The sequence below is a fragment of the Xenopus laevis genome, chromosome 1S (genome assembly GCF_017654675.1).
Source record: "Xenopus laevis strain J_2021 chromosome 1S, Xenopus_laevis_v10.1, whole genome shotgun sequence".
Taxonomy (NCBI): domain Eukaryota; kingdom Metazoa; phylum Chordata; class Amphibia; order Anura; family Pipidae; genus Xenopus; species Xenopus laevis.
This window is the reverse complement of record NC_054372.1, coordinates 169,034,092-169,057,324: the sequence shown is the minus strand read 5'-3', so window position 1 is coordinate 169,057,324 and position 23,233 is coordinate 169,034,092. Positions and strand designations below refer to the sequence as shown.

Below are 23,233 nucleotides of genomic sequence, written 5' to 3'. Positions count from 1 at the left end.
GTCTTTCTAGGTTTAACCTATGTGAGATAGGAAGGGCTAGTATATGCCATATTTACTGCATTGCATGAAGTCAAAAGGGCCAATTGTGCACTTTGAGTCCTCTGTTCCCAGTGCCAAGAGCTGCTAGTTGCATCTCATTGCATCTGCTGAATGAAGCAAATTAAATACACAACATGGAACTCAACCGCACTGCATCATTTTAAATGTATGGTAAGATAGCTTCACATCGTTTAAGTAGATTGAAACTCTGATGTTCACTTAATTAAGTGACTCCTGCAGACATGTAAGAAAGATTAATGTGCTCATTAGCATGGGAAACCATGCATTCATATTTATAATCTATGCAAGTGTTTTCAGAAGGTAAAACATAAATTCATCTCTATAGATCCATCAGTGCACTCTACGATATCCCTGAATTTATGTAGATGTAATTATTGCAATGATTCATTTCTCAAAGATACCCAGAACTATCCAAGAATTTCATCATCCAGACTGTCAAATAGTGTGCAAGGAAGTATACGTGCCATTCTTGTGCGCCGCAAATGGGTGTCTCCTTTTCTTAGTTGAAATGGAATAGACAATAGTTGAGTGTGTAGGCACAAAATGTAAGGGGCCTTGGAAGAACCATCTCCTCAAGCCAGGTGTTTCTTTACATTCAAGTGACCTATATCCAGTTTGTAAGCAATTCTATAGATAGTTTATAATGTTGAAATATTAGACTTGCCTATCAGAATACTAGAGGATCAACTAGTGGTCCTCAGAACATTACTTACCATACCTTCAGTCCTTCATTATAGACTGCTGTACAAACAATGCAAAAATGGTTTAATCTAATGCATTATAGTGAAGGCATGGGGTTGTACTGGTAGGACACCGGGGAAAAATACCCTGTGAGCCTTGCAACCCCAGACCTGCTCCCCATGGTGCTCCAGTGCTCCCCTACTGGTCCAGATTGTGACAGCCGGGGAAGTGTGAGGTCCTTGATGTGGTAACCCTGGTGGGATGCTTGAGAAGGGAATATGTCAGGTTCTCTGGTGACCTCTAGGATTCCAATGTAGAACTGGTGAAGCAATCTAAGCTAAAGCCTAGAATAGTTGGGCACCAGTCACTTATGCTGATTGCTTGCTGAGGTATCAGCTAACTTTTGTATCCAAAGAGGCTACTGCACCCTCTGCCGTTGGTCACTCCTACATAAAACCAGTTTTTGGGGATCTCCACCCAAAAATGTAATTTTTAGATAGTGAAATAAAATATATACATTGTACATAAATATACATTCATTAAAAAATGTTCAATGTAATAAAATATATACATTGTACATAAATATACATTCATTAAAAAATGTTCAATTTGACTTCAATTCCAAATGTAATTGAAGTCAAAAGTAAGTATCTAATCTTTGCGTATGACTTAAAATACTGTAATAGAAGTTAGGTCTGCTACATTTTAATATACCTTTATCAGCAGGCTTCCAACATTTCATGAGTCAGTCAAAGGAGTGCAGAGAATATAAACAGCCAGACAGATATTGCTTTTAATAGCAATGTCATTACAAATAACATTAAAAATGTGAATTTTTGTTTTCTTTGAATTACAATACCATTTTACGATGCAAAAAATAGTTTTTGAGTATAGGACCTCTCTAAGCAGTAGATAAAAGTGCCTTTTGTGCAACTAGTTTCCCTATTTGAGGTAATGTAGAGCAGACTTCTATGCATCTGGACTAGCAGATGACTGCAAGACAACTTGAATTCTTTGAACCTGCATTAAACTGTCATTTTCAATCACTTGTTTAATCTTTTAAACCCTTGAGGAGCGATTTATACTAAGTGGGGCTCCAGTAAATGAAGCACATTGCTCGGTAGTTAATGACATAAATAAATACGTGAACATGAAGGGAAACACAATGTTTAATGTATATGATATTTGATCTGAGAAAACTAGGGACAAGCCATATCTGAGGGTTTTAGAAATGTGAAACATACCATTATATATCAAGATTAACACAGTGAACTGCAAACCCTACTCATATAAAGCCTACCACCAAGTAATTATAGAGAAAACATTTAAACTAATTTGGGGGTCAAGGAGATGTGACAGCACTATATAATACATAGAAAACTTTGTGTGGCTCTGATTTATGGAAAAATTGTACAGTATATAAAGTAATACCATTATGTACACTTGACATGATTTATGTTCCAATCCTACATATGAAATAATGGCTCCTATCTCTGTTCTGATAGCATGATAGATCTTCTACAAGAAGTTCCATGAATCTGCCACTGCTGCTTCTTGTTGGTTTGAATGGGAAAGGAGTGACAGCACTGTAACTGGAGCAGGAGGAGCTTTGAATATCCCCAAAATGATGTTACATTTATAATAAAAAAAAACTAACTCCATGCCCCCTTCCAGAGGAAGGTCCTCAGTGTCCACTCTTCCTTATTGAAATAAAATTCTGTGTATGGGTATTCATGAGCTTAGCTAACCCATTTATCTGAGAAGTCATGTATCTGCTGCGGGAAAGAAACATACAGAGTCCTGTCTGGCAGATCCTTTATGAATACACACTATAATTTAAATATATCATATTTGATGGTAACTAAGCTCCATTAATTCATATAAGTGGCCAAACAATGCTGTTTAGGCAGGAGCAAATCTGTCCCATTTCACTTTGCTGAAAATTGCGGGAAAGTTTGTAAAAAAAGAAAACAATTGCAAAATGCATTGAAATCTTTGGGCATTTAATTTCAACAGCTTTTTTGTGTCAATTTTTTATCAATATGACTTTTTCCATGTAAAATGCACTGGAGTCTATATGTGTTTTTTCAGAGCAACGTTTCCCATGCAGAATACATTGGAGCCTACAGATGGGTTCTTTTAAGCAAAATACATTGGGGCCTGTGAATGTTTTGTCACAGTGTTTCCTTCATGTCTAAAATGTTTATGGCTAAATTTTGCGGCAGCTTCATGAAAATATTTACCGATAGTGAAATGCAGAATTTCACCATGAATTCATACCTGCCAGAACATTCTGCTTATCACTACTCCAGGTCATTTAATGTTTAAATGTTTTTTAGTAGATTTAAGTTTTTATTAGATCTAGAATGGTAGGAACACTATACAGGTATAGGATCCCTTTTCCGGAAACCCAATATCCAGAAAGCTCCGAATTACGGAATGGCTGTCTCCCATAGACTCCATTTTATCCAAATAATCCAAATTTTTAAAAATGATTTCCTTTTTCTCCGTAATAATAAAACAGTAGCCTGTACTTGATCCAAACTAAGATATAATTAATGCTTATTGGAAGCAAAACCAGCCTATTGGGTTTATTTAATGTTTAAATGAATTTCTAGTAGACTTAAGGCATGAAGACCCAAATAATGGAAAGATCCATTATCCGGAAAACCCCAGGTCCTGAGCATTCTGGATAACAGGTCCCATACCTATATATATATATATATATATATATATATATATATATATATATATATATATATATATATATATATATATATATATATATATATATATATATATATATATATATATATATTATATATATATATATATATATATATATATATATATATATATATTATATATTATATATATATATATATATATATATATATAATTTTTTTTTTATGAGGTTGCTGAATGCATGTATTTAACATAGACATGTATACTCTGTAACTTTCATGGCTGCTGTTATGTCAGTTCTAGGAGCTACTGTATTATTTTATAAACGTTAATGATTTCCCGATTATGAGCCTTTAAAGTACAAATGTGGTCATGACATTGAAATCACACAGCTCAGGCAGAAACTTTGTAACAAGTTATATAAGTGTTTTGATCTCGCTTTTACATTTAACTGCATTACAGCATTTTAGAGTAAAGTGACAAAAGAGAAAATTATGTAAAAAGCCTGGTAATCTATATAAAGTGAGTAGCTAGCTGTCGGCATCCATTTAAAGCAATTTATAGATGGTTTTAATAACATAGAAATCTACTTTGTAACCTCTGTACCACCTCCTAACACAGCTATCAATAAGTCTGCCAACTAAGTAACTTTTCTTTGCTTTGTCAGAGTTGATTATTTCTTGGGCTGCTTTCTGTGTTTGGATGGGTTTCAGTGACTGCAATCAGACTGAGACTTTATTTTGTCTATAAAGTAATATGGATGGCTTGATCAGATACCATGTCAACAAAGCCATAAGACTGTACAGACTGAACTGTAGCTGAGATGGGGTGTTGGACTTCCAAGGATTAAAACCCAACTCAAGGGAGCACTATACTTAAAGGGATTCTTGTAATTTTATGTAATAGTTTTTTTTTATTACTGAATTACACAGTGTAAATTATAAGTAATTCATTCTAGCATTTAAAATTGTATTTTGAACCAATAAATAAATTTTTTTAGTTGTAATATTGGCGTGTATGCAGCTATCTCAGGTCATTTTACCTGGTCATGTGCTTTCAGAAAGAGCCAGTACTTCACAATGGAACTACTTGTAGATAAGCTATTATTTCTGGGGTTTTTTGTTACTGTTGAGTGCTGTTTTATTATCTATCACAAGGGCACATAGGAGCTTTTGTAGCAATGCAGGTGTCAGGGAGCTTTTATCTGGCTACCATCCCATTGTTCTGATGATGGGCTGCTCGGAGGAGCGGTTAATATCACTCCAACAGTAGTAAAGAGTGACTAAAGTTTATCAGAGTACAAGTCACATGACTGGGGACACCTGGACAACTAACATCATGTCTAGCCCCGGTAAGTTTTCAAAGTTAAATATAAAAACATCCATTTGCCCTTTAGAAAATGGAGTTCAGAGAGCTATTAATTGATGTATCCAAGGGAATCCCAAATGCTGCCCCAGACAGCCTCTCATAGAAACAGTTTTGGCGAATGCAGACAGTGATGCATTCATGAAAAATTGGAGGTCTTTGTGCTTTATTCTGCAAACACCTGCAAGGAGAGGAGCAACCCCTAGGGTGGTATTTTGTTCCATCTAGTGTTTTCTTGCATTCATTTTTCATATATCAATGTATATCAAAAGGACCTTAGAAATCAAGAAGAGATAGTTCTTGTCCATATTGTAATGGAATCAGAACAAAATCTGTTTCTTAGCAAGAATATGCAGATATACACAGAGCACATTCAACCCTGTTTCATTTACATTAACAGCATTTTTCTCTAATGAGAGCAAACCAAGGGAAAACTGTATCCAGATCATTAATGTACCATATTAAACAGGAACCAAATGAATTCCAAGTTTATTGGCCATTTGTAGTATCTACTGGATTAATTTAATTTCTGGTTGCCCTTGTCAGTTAATATCCTCATTGCTGCTGTGAATTTTTGGATGTGACTAGGATGCACCGTAGATATAGCACTAAGGAAATGCTATTTAAATATGAAGCCATGCTTAAAAAGGGTGTAAAAATAAAATATGCCCAATGAAAGTGATGGTAAGCAATCACCCAATATGTATTCATTAGAAACTTTGAATGGTTTACTGTTTAGTTATAATACCATTTGTCTGTCCTTTCTGCACTGCTGGTCCTGACGCTTGAAAGCAAAAGACAGGTCTCCTCCTTCCAAGACTTAATTTTTAATATTTTTTATATAGTGTATACTGTACATCAGTATCATTATCTTATTAATATCATTATGTTATATAAATGCACCAAGGACAGTTCAAAATGGGATATGAACCTTTTCCTCTCACCTTTGTAAATAAAGAAGTACTGCCATATGCTAACTTGATCAGACTAAATGCATTTCATGCAATACCAATGCACATTTCCCAATAGATTACTGTGTTTGCATATGCCAAATATAGTAATGCACAGACATGCAAGTAAACTGCAATTATAGATCTTATTCTCGATTTTCTCAAGACATGCAATTACCTTGTAAATCCAGTGATATAACAGCAGTATCATCCTCTAGTCCTTCAATCACTTCACATTTGTATCTCCCATAGTCTTCCAGTGTTATGTCAGTGATCACTAGAGAAGCATCATTTTCACTGGCTCCTTGCAAGTAAACCCTGCCCTGATAGCTGCCATAGGTCCTCTTGTGGTGCCCCATGGAAACAAAGACATCTATCTCCTTGAGGTAATCTGAAGTTAGTTTGGTCCACTTGATTCGGATTTTATGAGAGGGTGAGCCAGCAGTAATGGACTCATGCTGAAATTTGCAAGGCAGTGTAGCATTGCCACCACGATGTGTAATTACTTTCGTTTGCTCCACCTCCACAACAAGTCGTGGTCCATTTTCTACAAAGTAATTATACAGAGGAGATTAGAAATAAAATAACAATGGTATAAGGTACAAATACAGACAAACTGCTGGATAGTTGTTCTGCATCTATGACTCCAGACATTACTTATTGCTATAAAATTCTGTTCCGTTACTCATATTAGACACAGAGAAGAAGGTATCTTCTGGTATCTTTTAAAATAAAGAAGCACAAGTTTTAGGATGTTAAACATCTCTGCAACATTTGTTGTTGGATGCAGCACATCTATTAAAATACCCATGTTTCTGTGCCATTCAGACAAACTCTATAAGCTACCATGTTGATTGGAAGGCTATAGCCAAGAATTTTCTAAGAATCAAACAAAAATTAGAATAATAGACATTGTTAAAGGGGACCTGTCACCCAGACACAAAAATCTGTATAACAAAATTCCTTTTCAAATTAAACATGAAATCCAATTTCTATTTTTTATTAAAGCATTCATAGCTGTTGTAAGCTCATTTAAAAATCTCAATTGTCAATCAAATATTGGCTGCCCCTCCTCTATGCCATGGGCATAGAGACGGGGCAGACAATTACTTTCACTTTCCATTCAGCTCTTCCTAGATGTCACTGCTCTCCCCACATCCCCCCATTCTCTTCACCATTTAATTGTGTAGCCAGGGCATGGGGATGGACATCAGGTCCCCCATTCTGGTTCACAAACAAGATTCTGAGATGATACAAGGCTTGTCTTAATAACAGTGTCCACAAAATGGCTGCTGCCTGCTTGCTATAATTTTGAATTCCCAGACTAAAGGAAACAAGATTCAAATAATTTATATAGTGTAATTAAAATTCATTTTTCTTGGCTAATATGATAAAATAGGATTTTGAATATTTTTTTGGGGTGACGGGTCCCCTTTAATGTGATACAAATTCAACTGTTGTGAAGGTACATCATATACTCAAGTCAAATTGAGGTTGAAAGGACCTCAAACCTCTTTAAGTTCTTCATATTTTGATCATGATTAGGGATACTGCACCATAGACATTTTTAAACATGATTGGTAGACCTTGCAAGTATACATATGAATCACTGCTAATTATTGCATGCAAAATAATTCATCATATTTGTATCTAGAAACCAAAAGTGTTTGTGTTTGTAGGGTCTATTTGTTTCTATTGTGTTTGTAGGGTCTTCATGAATAGGTCACATAGTTTAATCAAAAACAATTAGTATGTTTAACTACTTAATACCTTGTGTGAGTAGCTGGCTAAGGCTATTTTTAAAGAATATTTAGGGAAAGTGCCATATATTGGAGGGTTTTTACTATTCCTAAAGTAAAGATCCCTTTGTGCTACTGAACATATTTCATTTTCATATATGCTAAACAGGTGACACAATGTTTTTTCTACATCACTCTCAATAAGAGTGGTAGAGATTTATCTGTACTGAAATATCCTTGCCTCTTACCCAATGAGGACAAACAATATTTCCCCAGCCTTTCATTATAAGAGCTAAATAAGAAATTTATAACCAGGAACTTTTTTCTTTGCGTAAGTATGAACATATAACGAATATTAAAAATGAAACTTCTGGCAGTATATGTGATCTAGGTGTTCCATCTTTGGAAGATCATGGTCTGCTTAGAAAATGTTTTTTTTCTCATTTTTCTTTCTTCTTTTTTTTAATTTTCTTTAATTTGGCTATAATAAAATGCACACTACTAACTGGAGTTAAAGGCCAATTTTCAACAAAAAAATCACAAGGCTTTTATATAAATGTAAAAATATATTAAACTGTTACCCAGATGAAGAAAACAAAAGTGTTTTTGCATTAGAAATTCTTATAAAGTACAATATAAATATACCTATATATATATATACAGTTTGTTACTAATCCTTTAATAATCCCAGGAATTTGTTACTAATATGTGAGATAATTAGGGTTTCAGACATGTTTCTCTGGGGAACTGTGTACGTTTCTACAATAATAATAAGGTAAAATACAATAGCCTTCACCCCATCTGTTTGTTCACTGCAAAGTAGGGATGAGCGAATTTATTCAACAGGCAGGAATTAGGGGCGAATTCCTGTGATTCGCTGCCGGCAAATAAATTTGCGAAACCGCCGCTAAAATTCGTTGGCGTCAAAAAAAAATGGACGCTGGCCTTCGTTTTTTTGGACGCCGGTGTAAAAAACGAGATGCCAGTGCTGTTTCGCAAAGTTTTCGCCGTTTCACTAATTTCAAGGGAAATTTGCTATTTTTTTGTCGAAGCTAAACGCCCCAAATTCGCCGATCACTACTGCAAAGCATTGGCATGTTTGTGAGACAGTTTGTTCTACTCTCTCTCTATATAAAAAAAAGCCTCTAGGAAAGTAGATAACTGTACTTACAGCCACAAATACTCAATGACTTTTAACCATGCATGAGCTGAAACCATCATGCAAATTGTATTTCCCCCTTTAGTAAAGTAGATAATGAATAATCATGTTCAGCTCATTGGCATTTTAATTATGCTCTCATTACCAAAACCCAGAGGAGAACTGTTGAAAATGGGCGCTAAAAACCATATGAAACGCTGATTCTAAATCATTATGAACTGTAGCCTAAGGTACTTGGCTTGTGTTATTTTCTACTCTCAGCTATGACATATGTAATTAATCTTTTTGCCAGCAGGAACCTTATTCCGTTTTCTCTTTCCTGAGTAAAAGCTCTGGTATGGTTCTTGTAAAAGCTTTAACTTGATTATGGCTTTATTCATCCGTGATTTAATGTGTAACCGTCCATCCAAATGCCTGTTCAGGTACAAATAAACTACATGAGATTTTTTTTTTTTCATATTACATTATTATATACAACAAAGCTAATGTCTGGAGCAGAATGATTAAAAGATCATTTTTAAGCAAAACTATTTTTTTTGGTTTTAGTAGCTCAAAGATAGATCTGAGTATGATTTCTGATTGTTCTGTAATATTGACTGAACCACCTGTTCTTATTTTTTAATCCCCTTCTGTGGGGGGTCCTAAATACTAGAGAACATCTGCCACATTAAATAACTCAAACAAATTATCTCTTCTAAAATGTTATCCATATCAATCTGCCGGTAGACTTGGAGAAGAGGAGCATATTTTATAAACAGGTGGACTCCTGTACAGTTAAGAATATAAAGGTTTCTATTTGTGAACACATAAGGTCAGTCATAGTTGGAAGTTTGACAGTTCTGCATGTGCTAATTACTGAGAGAACTTTCTCAAGGGTCGTTACTGCGGGAAGCTCCACTGTGGGAGGTCCATATGCTGGAGGTGCAAAAGCCTTAATACACTCCTGGAGAAAGGCTGAACAACAAGGCATCTGCTCAGCAGTGTTTTCCAGAACATGAAGCCGCTAAATAAAAGAAATAAACAAAAATGAGTTTATTAACTTTTACCATTTTTAAGTACCTGTATATAAATTCTGATTTGATGGATCGATAATTCTTCAGCGGCCGTGATTATACTCCTGCCATTTGCTTTGTACATTAACTTCACAAAAAACATAATTTCTCACATCCAGATGTGCCGTGAAAATTGTATATTTTCAGAGAGCAAAATACGGTAAAGTTGAATTTGTTTTCAGTACATATTTTAAACTTTAGACATAAGGATTCAATTAAAAACAGAACCAGAAAAAGCGAATTATTATTTTTTTTTTTCAATCTTATGGCAGTACACTTTGTACAGGATTACCATCTTGTATGAGAGGTAAGAGATTAAAGATGCTCTTCCCCCCAAGGGACTTAAGGTGGCAATAGAAGTTACAATACAATAATGCTGAATAGTTAAATATACCGGTAGTAATAATAGAAATCTGACAATTCTGCACTAACAGTGGGTGATGTTCAGGTGCCTTCAAAGGCACCCAATCAAAATTTTCTTGCCAGCCTAATTGACGAGCCGAAATCCAAGTCATCTGCAGGTATTGGTTTTGACTCGTCTCCCGCCATAGATTAACCGAATATTGTGCAACAGAAATGGCCACCTTTAGGCTTTCCCTGTCCTTTAATAAATACATACACATTCCAATACTGGAATGTGTTTGGAATTCTTGCATCAGGCAGGAAGTGATGTCACACAGAGATCACAGGAAGAGCCACTAGGGGAATATACACGCTGACAGGGCCCCCATGTAGAAGCTGCAATATCCTGTGTAATGCATACATCTATATTTATTTATATATATATTTATATCTCTCTATGGGGACATGAGAAGCTGACCTAAAGAGGAAGGAGAGATCCACTAAACACTACGGACAATATACCATACCTCCAGTTTGTTAGTAGGCAATTTGGCCAAACGGTGGTGGTAACTGAGTGGACAAATCGTGCATGTTGCCAATAGAAGTGGAAAGATTGAAGGGGAAATACACCACAAGAAAATAATTTGGACACTGGGGGGCCCATTTACTTTTCTCGAGTGAAGGAATAGAACAAAAAAAAAATGTTTTTTTCGAATGTTTTTTTTTGGCTACTTCGACCTTCGACTACGACTTCGAATCGAACGAATATCGAGGGTTAATTAACCCTCGATATTCGACCATATGTAAATCTGCCCCTGGGTGTATGGTGTAATATTGAAACATATTGTACTATTTTTTGTTTTTGTTTCTTTCTCTGTTGCCGTAGGCATTGATCTACATACAATTTTTGGAGATTTTTTATACAGCTGAGAGACTGTGGGACGATTGGCAAGAGAAAGTTTTTTAAGAGACGTTTTTTCCCAAAAAGTTTTACAATTTGTACATTCCAATACTGGGCCCGATTCAGCTCAGTGAGAAAAAATTATCTCATGGTTAATCACCTTGGAAACTCATGGATGAGATTTAATTTGAGGGAAAAAGCTTTTCTCCTAATTCAGTTCCAGTTTTTTCCCCATACACGTCAATAGAGTTTTCACATGATAAACCATGAGATAAGTGTTTCTAATTGAATTTCATCCCAAATTGAATCTTGCCTATCACTTTTCACATCATAAACATTTTCCTCACTGAAATCTGCCCTATTGTATGCAATATCCATTTCAAATCCATTAATCATAGCTAGACACTGCATATTTCCTACAGTTGACCATACATCCAAATGAGCCTGATTAAAGGAGAAGGAAAGGTTAAAACTAAGTAAGCCTTATCAGAAAGAGAGTCCTCTGTCAAAATAAACACAGCATTTCTTTCCTTCTATTGTGTACACATGGGCTTCTGTATCAGACTTCCTATTTTCATCTTAAACCTCCAGGGCTAGGGCTTGAGCATGCTCAGTTTGCTCCCCCCCCCATCTCTGCTGTAATCTGAGCCCAGAGCTATGTCGATAGAAGCAGAATATGTAAAAAAAAAAAAAAAACATGGAATTAATCTTTCCATTCCAATAATTAATTTTGTTTTTTTTATTTAAGCCTGAGCAAGTACTTCAAAAATCACACAGAGCAGAAAACAATGTGTGAAAGGGCAAGAGTGCAATGACACTCCTTAAAAAAAGAAAGGTATACTGACTACTCAACCAACAGGCATGAAACTGCAGAATCTTTAGGCCCTCCTTTGCCAAAAGACTAGTGGCGACCGCCTTATCCCATAAAATAAATACATAGTAAAATAATAAAAAAAACGATGTATACATTCCATTAATTCATTGGTCTGTTTGCAATTTAATCGAATTAAACCAATCACCAAAAAAGAAAAAATTCAGCCCTGTGGGGTACTGAAAGATAATGAAAGAGCCAGGTAGAGGCTGTGAATTACAAGTTTATGACACACATATGTCATTATTATTGCACTGTGCAATATTTCTAATTCTAACAATTATAATATTTTTTTTCACAGCCAGAGTTTCCTGCAAATACACTTTTTGGCAGCTTATAATTTAGTGAATAATAAATCAAGCCAAAACAATAAAACAAGCCATTTCAAATTAAATAATTTACTTTGCAATTAAACTGTTCATTGCATTGCAGTTCATTATTGCTATAAAAATACTTCTATTTCTGTCTTTGGAAAAGCTTTTAAACATTTGTATTACAGTTCCTTGCCTTAAGTAGTGTAGCAAACATCTTGTTATCCTGGATTGGTCATATCAATTTCATGTCCCTAAATGCCCTTAGAACAAGAACACACAAACTGCCTTTAAGACAGATTAGAAGACCTTGAGAAGGTTACCGTGAGTACATGCTGCACTTGCTGTAAAATACTTAATTGGAAACACTGAGGATAAATGTGAGCAAAATATACGACATCAGACAGCACATAAAATGGCTACAGAAAATACTTTAATCATTGGCCAGTTCTAATTTATTACAGAAAAATGGGCAGCACCACCACTTCCATTTTGAACTTTGTAAAATGTACTTTCTAGAATAATGTGCTCATCCTTTGAATTTATGGCTTGGACATTATACCTGGGGCACATGTTTCACATATTTCAACCGATGATTCAACACCTCAATGACCCTTAAGATATTCAGTATCAGATGGATTTCAAAATTAAATTACACAGAATTTGGCTTTTTCATTTGTAAGATTTTTTCATAGGGTTGCCTTCTCTTAAAATCGAATTCCATATCATATTTTCCTTGGCCACCTTATTTGTTTACTTTGTACCATTCAATCATCCATACTGAGTACACGTTGACTAGCTGAGTCAGACTGATATGCTACATGATGCCAGAATATTTATCTGTTGTGCAGTTGTGGTTTCATTTGGTTTATTTTTATTTATTGTAATATTATTTAATATCTTTGATTTTCTTCCATGAATTGACTGTAATTAAACATTAACATTGCTCTCACTGTACAATACAGATTAGTGTAATTATATACATTATGCCTCTAGGGATTTTTAGGGGAATTTTAATCAAAGTGAAACAAGCTTTGTCCCATGGAAATAAGGAACTTTCTAAATACAATCAGATGTACAATGTTAACTAAGGAACTTCTCCTTCGCTCTGTCCCTTCAGTTCCTCCTTGCTCACTCCCCATTCTTCCCTATACACAATATCTGATGTTATTGTTGGCCATACTGTATTAGATCCAGCCAAAAGTCAATAGGAACAAGCGAGCTAGCAGGGACCCTGGTGAGTGGACAATCAATGCTTGGATTCAAGCAGCAGAGGAAAGGGTTTCTGGGAAAGAGAGCTTTCAAGTGCTGTCTTTTTAAGTTTTAAATGGCAAGTTCTGAACACATTGTTTATAAGGATATAATTTACAGTCTGAGCCAGTGCAAGAGAGACAATAAAGCACCGCACTCACAGAATTTGCACAAAGTACAATGGTTTATTCTATGAGTACAGTATTTGACATACAAACAAAAACAAAATTTAAATTTATGTACCGTTAGGCCCTTAAATCTTTGGACAGAGACAACTTTTTTTCTAATTTTGGTTTTGGTACATTACCACAATGAATTTTGTATGAAACAATTCAGATGCAGTTGAACTGCAGACTTTCAGCTTTAATACAGTGGGTTGAAGCAAAAGATTGCATACAAATGTGAGGAACTAAAGCCTTTTTTTCACACCATCACTTAATTTCAGGGGCTCAAAAGTAATTGGACAATTGACTCAAAGGCTATTTCATGGGCAGGTGTTGGTAATTCCTTCATTATGTCATTATTAATGAAGCAGATAAAAGCCCTGGAGTTTGTTTGAGGGGGGGGTGCTTGTATGTGGAAGGTTTTGCTGTGAACAGACAACATGCGGTCAAAGGAGCTCTCCATGCAGGTGAAACAAGCCATCCTTAAGCTGCAAAGACAGAAAAAACCCATCCGAGAAATTGCTACAATATTAGGAATGGCAAAATTTACAGTATGATACATCCTAAGAAAGATGGACAGAACTGGTGAACTCAGCAACACAAAAAGAGCTGGACATCCAAGGAAGACAACAGTAGTGGATGATCACAGAATCATTTCCATGGTGAAGAGAAACCGCTTCTCAACAGCCAAAACAAGTGAACAACACTCTCCAGGAGGTAGTGTATCAATATCCAAGTCTACCATAAAGAGAAGACTGCATGAAATAAATACAGAGGGTGCACTGCAAGGTGCAAGCCACTCATAAGCATCAAGAATAGAAAGGCTAGATTGGAGTTTGCTAAAAAAAAAAAAAAACAGCACAGTTCTGGAAAAACATTCTTTGGACAGAAGAAACAAATATCAACCTCAACAGCTCATGATCCAAAACTTCAGGCAGAAAGGCCCACAAACTGCACTGCACTGCAAAGCCATTGCAGTAAAGGCCTGGCAGAGCATTAAAAAGGAGGAAACCCAGAATCTGGTGATGTCCATGAGTTCAAGACTTCAGGCTGCCATTGCCATTGAAATGAACATTTTATTTTTAGTTTTTTAATTTGTCTAATTACATTTGAGCCCCTGAAATAAAGTGATTGGGTTAAAAAAAGGCTTTAGTTCCTCACAATTTTATGCAATCTTTTTGTTCAACCCACTGAATTAAAGCTGAAAGTCTGCAGTTCAACTGCATCTGAGTTGTTTCATTTAAAATTCATTGTGGTAATGTACAGAACCAAAATTAGAAAAATGTTGTCTCTGTCCAAAGATTTATGGGCCTCACTGAATATTTAACAGGTAGAATAATTTATTCTGGGGATCTATAAACAGTAAAGGTGTTTATAATGTTACTGTTTAATGCATAATTAATCAACAGCATGGCTCAGACTACCACTGGGAAATTGTACTGTATGTAGGTGTTGGCTGATAAGAAATCAGATAAATATAGAACTAACAAATGTATCCTTGAATATAGAAAGTAATTATGAACAACAGACTTGCATTTGTATGTATATCTACAGCATTTCTAGTCTGTTAACTATTCACCTGACTATGCATACTATTCTTATCTGTTATACAATTAATGCTACTCACCATTACATCTATTTGCCTGTGTATTTCTGTTGCATACACCTTTAGACAGCAACAAGCCTCACCATTAGAGTAACAATAGAGACAGTTTTGAAGGTCCAAAAATGGCTTAATATTAGGGTGCAGGAACTTCTTCCAAGATGTAAAGAGGAATGCAGCTGGTAGGTAGTGGGGCAGGAGTTCAGCATTTATACCTTGAAAACCAGTAAGACTTTTTACCTGATTTTAATTATTAGTTTGTATTAGTGATGGGCGAATTTATTCGGCAGGCGCAAATTCGCGCAGAATCAGGCCCGGATTTAGGGAAAGGCCCCCTAGGCCCGGGGCTAGGGCGGCAAGATGTTAGGGGCGGCAAGAAGGCGCCCCCTAACATCTTGTGTAAGTCGGCTGCTCCTGATAGATCCGGCTGGCTTTAGGACCGCTCCTCCAGCCTATCTCCCGCTGTGGCTCCGCCCCCTCCCACTCCTCTTTGTGCTCGTGCTGCTGCTGCCTCTGCTGTGCTGCGTGTGTCCCAGCAAGGTGATCTGTTCCTGGTATGTACATTTAATATTTCCCCTGCAGATCTGCTGTATATCGGCCATGTAGAGAAATATGTCATAGTCAACTTGCAGATTTGCTGGAGGTGCAGAATCACAAGTGTTCTAACTTCTAAACCTGTTACAGATTTTTTTATGTCCCTTTCCTGCTTCCTACAAAATGAAAACCATTCCAGTTCTTGTATTATAAGGGATAATGTACCCCCTACTGTAAATGATAAGGATATTAGAAGTCACTGAGGGGTTCTATGGCCATATAAAGGCACAAGGCTGCAGGCTGAGTTATACAGGGAACTCTGAGTATCACTTATGTATTATAATGGATAATGTACCCCCTACTGTAAATGATAAGGATATTAGAAGTTACTGACGGGGTTGTTCTGTGACCATATAAAGGCACAAGGCTGCAGGCTGAGTTATACAGGGAAGTCGGGGTATTATCATGTATTATAAGGGATAATGTACCCCCTACTGTAAATGATAAGGATATTAGAAGTCACTGAGGGGTTCTGTGACCATATAAAGACACAAGGCTGCAGGCTGAGTTACACAGGGAACTCGGAGTATCACTCATGTATTATAAGGGATAATGTCTGCTGAGAAATAGGAACTACAAAGATTATGATGCTGCCAAGATTTGACTTTTTATTTATAATAAATATTTAACTGGTGCTGCGGCTGCCCACTGGAGCACAATTGACAAACTTATCAAAACAAGGGACACATCTCTCTCTGCATCTATGTATAAAAAGGTGTCTATATATAGAGAATATATATAGATATATCTCAAACAAGCCTAACTGCTAGTTGATCCATCTGATCCACTTTTGCATAAATGTCCTGATTGGAAAAAAGATTCACATCCAGAAAATGCAGTGCGGGGGGGGGGGCGGCACAGTAGCTGGCCTAGGGGGGCAAGGAGGGTAAATCCGGCCCTGCGCAGAATTCCTGTGACTCGCCGACATGCGAATAAATTGGCAAAACAGCTGCAAAAATTCACTGGCGTCAAAAAAAATGGACGCTGGCATCTGTTTTTTTTGGATGCCAGCGCAATTTCACCAAAAACCAGACGCCAGTGTCAAAAACAGGTGTCGGCTATCAAAGACAAGACGCCGGCGCCGTTTCACGAATTTTTTGCAGTTTGTGAATTTTGCTGGAAATTCTCAAATTTTTCGGTGAAGCGAAATGCCCCAAATTCGCCCATCACTAGTCTGTATGTGTTCCCCCCTCCCTTTGTTAAATGTGCCTATGTTAAAATAGTTGAAAAGCCATTTGTATTGTTAGTACTACAATTAATAAAGTGTTAAATGAAATGCACAAATCCACGGGATATAAATTACCGGTGGAGACAGTTGTTTAAGGAAAAGGGCTCTATACATAGAACATCTTCCTGCATTTTATTGTCGTTTTTTAAAAACTGAAAACTGTATAACAGGAAATTCTGAGACAAAGAACTGAGTCCTGACAGGTGGAATAAATCTCCAGAAAGTATTTTATAAACACGAGTCTCTGCTAAAAGACATGTGTTTACATTACAAGTAGTAGCGTATTTCAGAACAAAAGTAGAAGTTCTGAGCAGGAAGGACCACCAACAAGTGGTTGTGTTAAGGGGCCACTTAACTGCAGAAGAGCAATGCCAATTTTCAATAGTCAGTAACTAACTCTATAATTCTTTATGGAAGAGGGAAACATTATCTAGAGAGCTAAAGCTTGTAGCCATTTGCCGTTCTCACTCTCACCAGTTTCTCAAGAACCAGATCCTTTTCATGGGTAACTGTAGAACAGTACAGGTATGTATTAGCAAGAAGGAATATAGGAAATTCACTAAAGGGCGAATTTTTCGCCTGTGAAGGCTTTGCCACAGTTTGCGCCACTTTGTCAGGCTAATTCACTAATATGCGAAGTTGCATCTCTGCAGCCCAACTCTGGCGAAATTTCACTAGTGTTAATTTGTCAGCACAAGCATTTCATAGCAAACTTTTGCTACCATTTGTTTTGGCCTAGCGAAACTTTGTTAGTACACTTACGTGTTGGTCAATTTGAATAGGGCGGGTACATAGAGGGCATATATATGTCTTTATAAGAGATGTTGTTGCAAATGCTTGAAGTGGCGTTTTTTTATCATTTTTATTACCCCCCCTGCTTACAGGATATGATGTCACTGACATAAGACTGAGGAGGATGTAGCTTCATCTTATAAGTTCGCCAGGCCTACGCTGGTGAAGGAAACTTTGGCAAAAGGTAACACTATGGAAAATTCGCACTTTAGTGAATGTCAGTGACACCGAAATTAATACAACTGAAGTTTTGGGTTAAAAAAACTAACACCCAGATGGAATTTACTTCTTAATTGTCATAGAAGATACTGAATCCACTGTAGAGGTTATTTAAAGGGGACCTGTCACCCCAGGAAATAATTCCAAATTCTTATCTATTGTGTTTGTTAAGCAAAATAAACTTTACTTACACTATATAAATTATTTAAACCAGTCAGCCTAAGGCATAGAGGAGGGGCAGGTTATATATGATTGACAGCTGAAATCCTGCATTTATAACAAGTATGGATGTTTTAATGGAAAAAAGAATTTGGGTTTCATGTCTAATTTGGAAAAGACTTTTACTATACAGCTTTATATATATGGATGACAGATTCACTTTTAATAGCATCTTATTGAAAAATATATTATTTATTTAGTTAAATAGTGCTGACATACTTTGCAGAATAGTCCCTGCAGCAGTGCAGCTTACATTCTAATGTCAGGCCTGAATATGTGAGAAGGCTATCAACCACAGCAAGTATACCTAGATATGCCAGCAAGGCAAAGCCGGAACAAGAGTTGAACAAACACCCTCTGCTGGGATATCCCTCACCAGGGGTGCTTCGCCAATGAGGCGAGTTGAGGCGGTCACCTCAGACGGCAGCGCCCCACTAGGTACCAGGGGCAGCAAAAATGCTGCTCCTGGCACTTTAAGAGCAAATTTCCAGGGGAGGGGGGGCAGCAGCAACTGCTGCTGCCTCAGGCGGCGGAGGGGCCAGGATCGCCCCTGTCCCTCACAATACCTGTGGCAGTGATTCACAGGGCTCGATTTAACACTAGTCCACCCTTAGGCCACTCGTACCTTATTCTAATCTGGGCATGGTGATAGCCCTTCAGTTTCTTGTGTTGGAAGGCCATGAAGCCTATAGTGCAGAATGTATGGTGTAGGCACGCAGGACCTATCATATTTTATAAAAATTGTGCCTATATGCATAGGTTTCAATTGTTACTGCTATTGTCAAGTGTGCCAGAAAGGGGCTAAAGTGGTCTCTGAGGCATGGGTCACCCCACGAACGCATTGATTACTTTGCAGTAGATATACAGTTGCTTTATGAGTCTGATCTTCCTAGAGAATCTGCTATACATTCTATCAAGTGTACCCAATAATAAAACACAGGATCAATTTTTAATCTAAAAACTGATAGGTTGATATCTCTATCTCAGTAAAATCAGGCCTGCAAATATCTGCGTGGATTTCAGTGGGGGAAGCCAGAGAACTGTCAGACTGTATGACTGATTGATATTGACTGCCTTAACTCCAAAGCTCATGTTTAAATGCCGCCAAAGCTTAATAGCATGTAAAGTTTAACATCTGCACATGTGATATAAGCATTGCAATGGTATTTGTTGTTCTGACAGTTCTCATGAAAGAATGTATTAAACATGATTTTGAACTTGATTTGCTTTCTCCCTTCTATTGTGCAATGCTGTTTAATAAAAGCGCCTGTGGCATAAAGGCATTCTTCTGCGATTCTTTTGCTGCATTACAGCTTTCCTTTTACTGTGACTTTTCTACTAAAGGAAACAACACTCAAAAAGCTGCAATGCACTGCAGGGGGGATCCTGATTTGGAAAAAGAAATAGGCAAAAGGGACATTAATAACAGCTTCAGGGCCCAGGCATGAGATAAAACATTTGATTTCTGTATCCCTTGTACATTCAACTGTATAAAACTCTAGCACCTGAATATGATGTGAAGGACACTGCAGCAGCCCTGAAATCAGCATGTTCCCAGAGAATGCAAATGGACTGGAGTTTAAACAGAGCTGAGTTTAGATGTAAATACAGCAGTTGATCGCTTAGATTGTATATTAAATATTTGTAACAGAAGGCTGGCTTGGCTTTTGATTAGCCCAGCACTGCAGAACCCGAGTGCAAACTTAGCAAGAAAAAAGTAACAGCAGAGAGGGGAAACAGTCAATGCAGCATAATATGAGACACTGGAGAGAAAAAGGGAGCCTTCTACCTCTGTATGTTACTAAATTACCTGTAAAGAAATATTGTCTCCTTACCGTGGATGTGAATGATCCTGTCGAGATACACAGTGGAGTTCCCATGATGTGCAGCCCAACACAAAGGAATTAGCACCAGGCAAAGTAGGCTCTTCATCTTCAAAAGCCAAAAGGATCTTCTTCACTGAAAGAGCATCACATACAAAGAAGCTTGAGAACATTAGAAATCTTTCCGTCCTTGCAGCAGCTGCTGCTGCCTAACTTGGCATTACACGAAAGTGGTGTCTCAGCCTATCCTGCACTGACCAAGTTTGCTAGAACTCCTGAACAAGGTAAAGAATGCATCAGTTAAGTTCTCCCTTACTTCTGGGAAATGCACATTTATGACAAAGAGAATAACTATTTGGTACAATCACAAAAAAAAAAAAAAAAAACAAGCCAAAATCCTCAATTTTTGTCAAGGGAATATTATAAATCAGCAATATAGTTTCAGGTTACAAACAATAAAAGGCTAGAGCTTAAACATAAAACAATAGGGATAGGGATCTGATAACTGTTTAAGATTGAATTACATTTTTATTTGCATATTTCCTTTAATTATAGCAATACCTATGTAAAAGAGCTGTTAAAGTCTATCATTTATAGTTCATGAAATAGCTACTTACCATTTTACCCTGACATACAATACAGAGAGTACAAGCATGCTCGCAGCATAGTGGTTTGTTTATACTACCACTGCAGTTGCCCTGATTGATTTCCATTCATTTTTACGTAGAATGCTGACATGCTCCTTTGATGTGCAAGGTAAAGTGTCTGCAGTCAGCAGGCAAGAGGTACTGCGGAGGAATCCTTCCTACCGATTATGAATTAGAGAAAGAATGGAATTGGGATTTCTGGACTTTTCTGGCATTTACAAAGGTTTCAAAAATGCTATATACTGTATTTGTGTAATGTATGTAGATCTGGCTTCTTAAAATAAAAAGGCATTACTGTTCATATTCACAGCTCCTACGGATAAACTTCCCTAATAACAAAGAATTATTTTTATACCACTATAGAATAAAACTAATGACAGTTGTTACTGGTTGGATTTAACCCTTGCCAGCCTAGACACTGCAAGAGGAACCGGGAGTTTCAGGAATTTTGCAGTGCTAGCTGAATGTACAAACTATGGAGCTGGGTAGTGATGGGCAAATTTGGGGGCGAAATGGCGCCGGGGTCCGTTTTGACGCTGGCGTCCGTTTTTGACGCCGGCATCCGTTTCTTTTTTGCCGGCATCATTTTTTTTTTATGCCGGCAGCGAATCGTGGGAATTCACTGCGAGTTCCCACCTGGCGAATAAATTCGCCCATCACTAGAGCTGGGCAGTGATGTAAATTTTATAATTCTACAAATCATTTTATAATTTTTAGCCAAGAAGCAGTTATATCTATTTTGGTGGCACATACATACACCATAAGAACCCATTCTTCGTGTGTGCGAGGCAATTTCGGGCGACTTTGGAAAATGAAGCACTGCAAATGGGGCGGCAAATCTCCGTGTGTACCAGTACCTTAAGTCACTATGTATATCAGGGAACTTAAGGACCAGGCCAAAGAAGAAAAAGACATCTAGACCAGAATCCAGCACACCAAGGGGCAGATACACTAATGGGCGAATTTTCGCTAGTGATCTTGAGCTTAGGTCAATTTGCATAGGGTGGGAAATTTAAAGTTGTATGGAAGTCACTCCAAGAAAAATGAGTAAAAATTTTACACCTTTTTTTAGTTTTTTTTCCATTGCAAAGATTGGCGATGTGTGGTGTATTATCCTGCCATTTTTTACACAGCATATCAGAGGGGATCAGAGCACCCGGGTACAAGCAGACTTGACCTTCAGCAGGCAGTGAATGAGCTTCTAGCAAGCTTTCATAGGGAAACTGATGAGAAACTCAGAGCAGCTGTGGGCAGATAAATAACAACTACAGCAGACCATGCCTACCAGAATACTCTCACACAGTCGCCTGAACATACGGAGCTAAGGGAATTTCTGACTCCATAGTAAATTGCAGGTCCTTGGTTCAAATCCAGGCAGATATTACACTGTGTCATACGTTCTATCATCTTGGATGTTTGATTACATTACCTTTTGATAAATCATCCTTTTGCTGATGCAAGTGCAGTAGATACAATACTGAAACTCTAAGGGGGGTTATTACTAATTTACCAAATCCTGAAAAAATTGTGATTTTTTTTTTATAAAACCTGACTTTTAAAAAATCACACATTTTTCAGAATTTACTAAACCCCGAGGATGGAAAAGTCAGGATTAGAAAATCTGCCCTCTCAGACCTATGCATGTTGCATATAAGTCAACGGGAGAAGTTTTTCTGAGTTTTCGGGCAAAAAAGTGTAAGAAATCGAATTATTGGGTGAAATCATGAAATCCGGATTTTTCCCCGCATAGCAAATTTTCGGGAAAATGTAATAATAAATAAGCATAAAAAACCAGAGCGGATTTGATCGGCGTTTGTAGCAGAAAATGTTGAGATAAAATTGGACTTTGATAAATAACCCACCTTAAATTTTGAGCAGAGCAGGGCTACACAATAAGGGGCAAATTTACTAAAAGGTGAAGTGATTAACGCTAGCGAATCACTTTTCATTTAATTTCGTTACTTTGCAGATTTACTAACGGTCGCTGGCGTAACTTCACTAGCGAAGAGACTCTAGCGGTACTTCTCTCCCTAATGCCTGGCGAAGTTGCGCTCTGGCGAATGGACGTAACTGCGCAAATTCACTAAGATGCAGATTTTACTGAATGTTAACTCTTGCGACAGACTTGCCTTCACCACCTCAGACCAGACGAAGTGCAATAGAGTAGATAAGACTTCCTAAAAAAATTGTTGAAAATTTTCCTAAGTCCCAAAAAACGCTAGCGTATTTTTCTTTTTCAGGGTGATAGGCTGAAAAATAGCGTTACATTTTTTGGGGTAACCCGCTTCCTCCCTACATTTCCTAACATATGGCACATAAACTATACACTGGGCTCATGTGTAGGGCAATATAACAACTTTATTTTATTTTATTAAGGTTTCCCGGGCTTGTGTAGTGTAATGTATTTGCTGCAACATATACGTCTATTCAACTTTAACTTCCCACCGTATGCAAATTAGGCAACGCTATCGCTACTTTGCCAGTGTTCGGCACCCTGGATGCAACTTTGGATTTTAGTGAATTAGCGTTGTCCTGGTGAATCTACGCTGGCGAATTTACGGAGGTAAGTAAATTTGC

The 23,233-nt window shown here is 37.2% G+C and overlaps 1 protein-coding gene across 2 annotated transcripts in view; it reads right to left on the bottom strand.

The window, feature by feature from the left end:
* The window catches only part of hapln1.S (hyaluronan and proteoglycan link protein 1 S homeolog), a 62,824-nt gene that overhangs the window by 12,927 nt on the left and 26,664 nt on the right, over positions 1-23,233 (bottom strand). For both annotated transcript variants that reach the window (XM_041580483.1, XM_018244396.2), the window contains exons 2-3: positions 20,022-20,145; positions 5,920-6,288 (exon numbers count right to left, since the gene is read on the bottom strand). In XM_041580483.1, coding sequence (XP_041436417.1) covers positions 5,920-6,288; positions 20,022-20,118 — 466 coding nt within the window. In that variant the 5' untranslated portion in view covers positions 20,119-20,145. The remainder of the gene's footprint in view (positions 1-5,919; positions 6,289-20,021; positions 20,146-23,233) is intronic.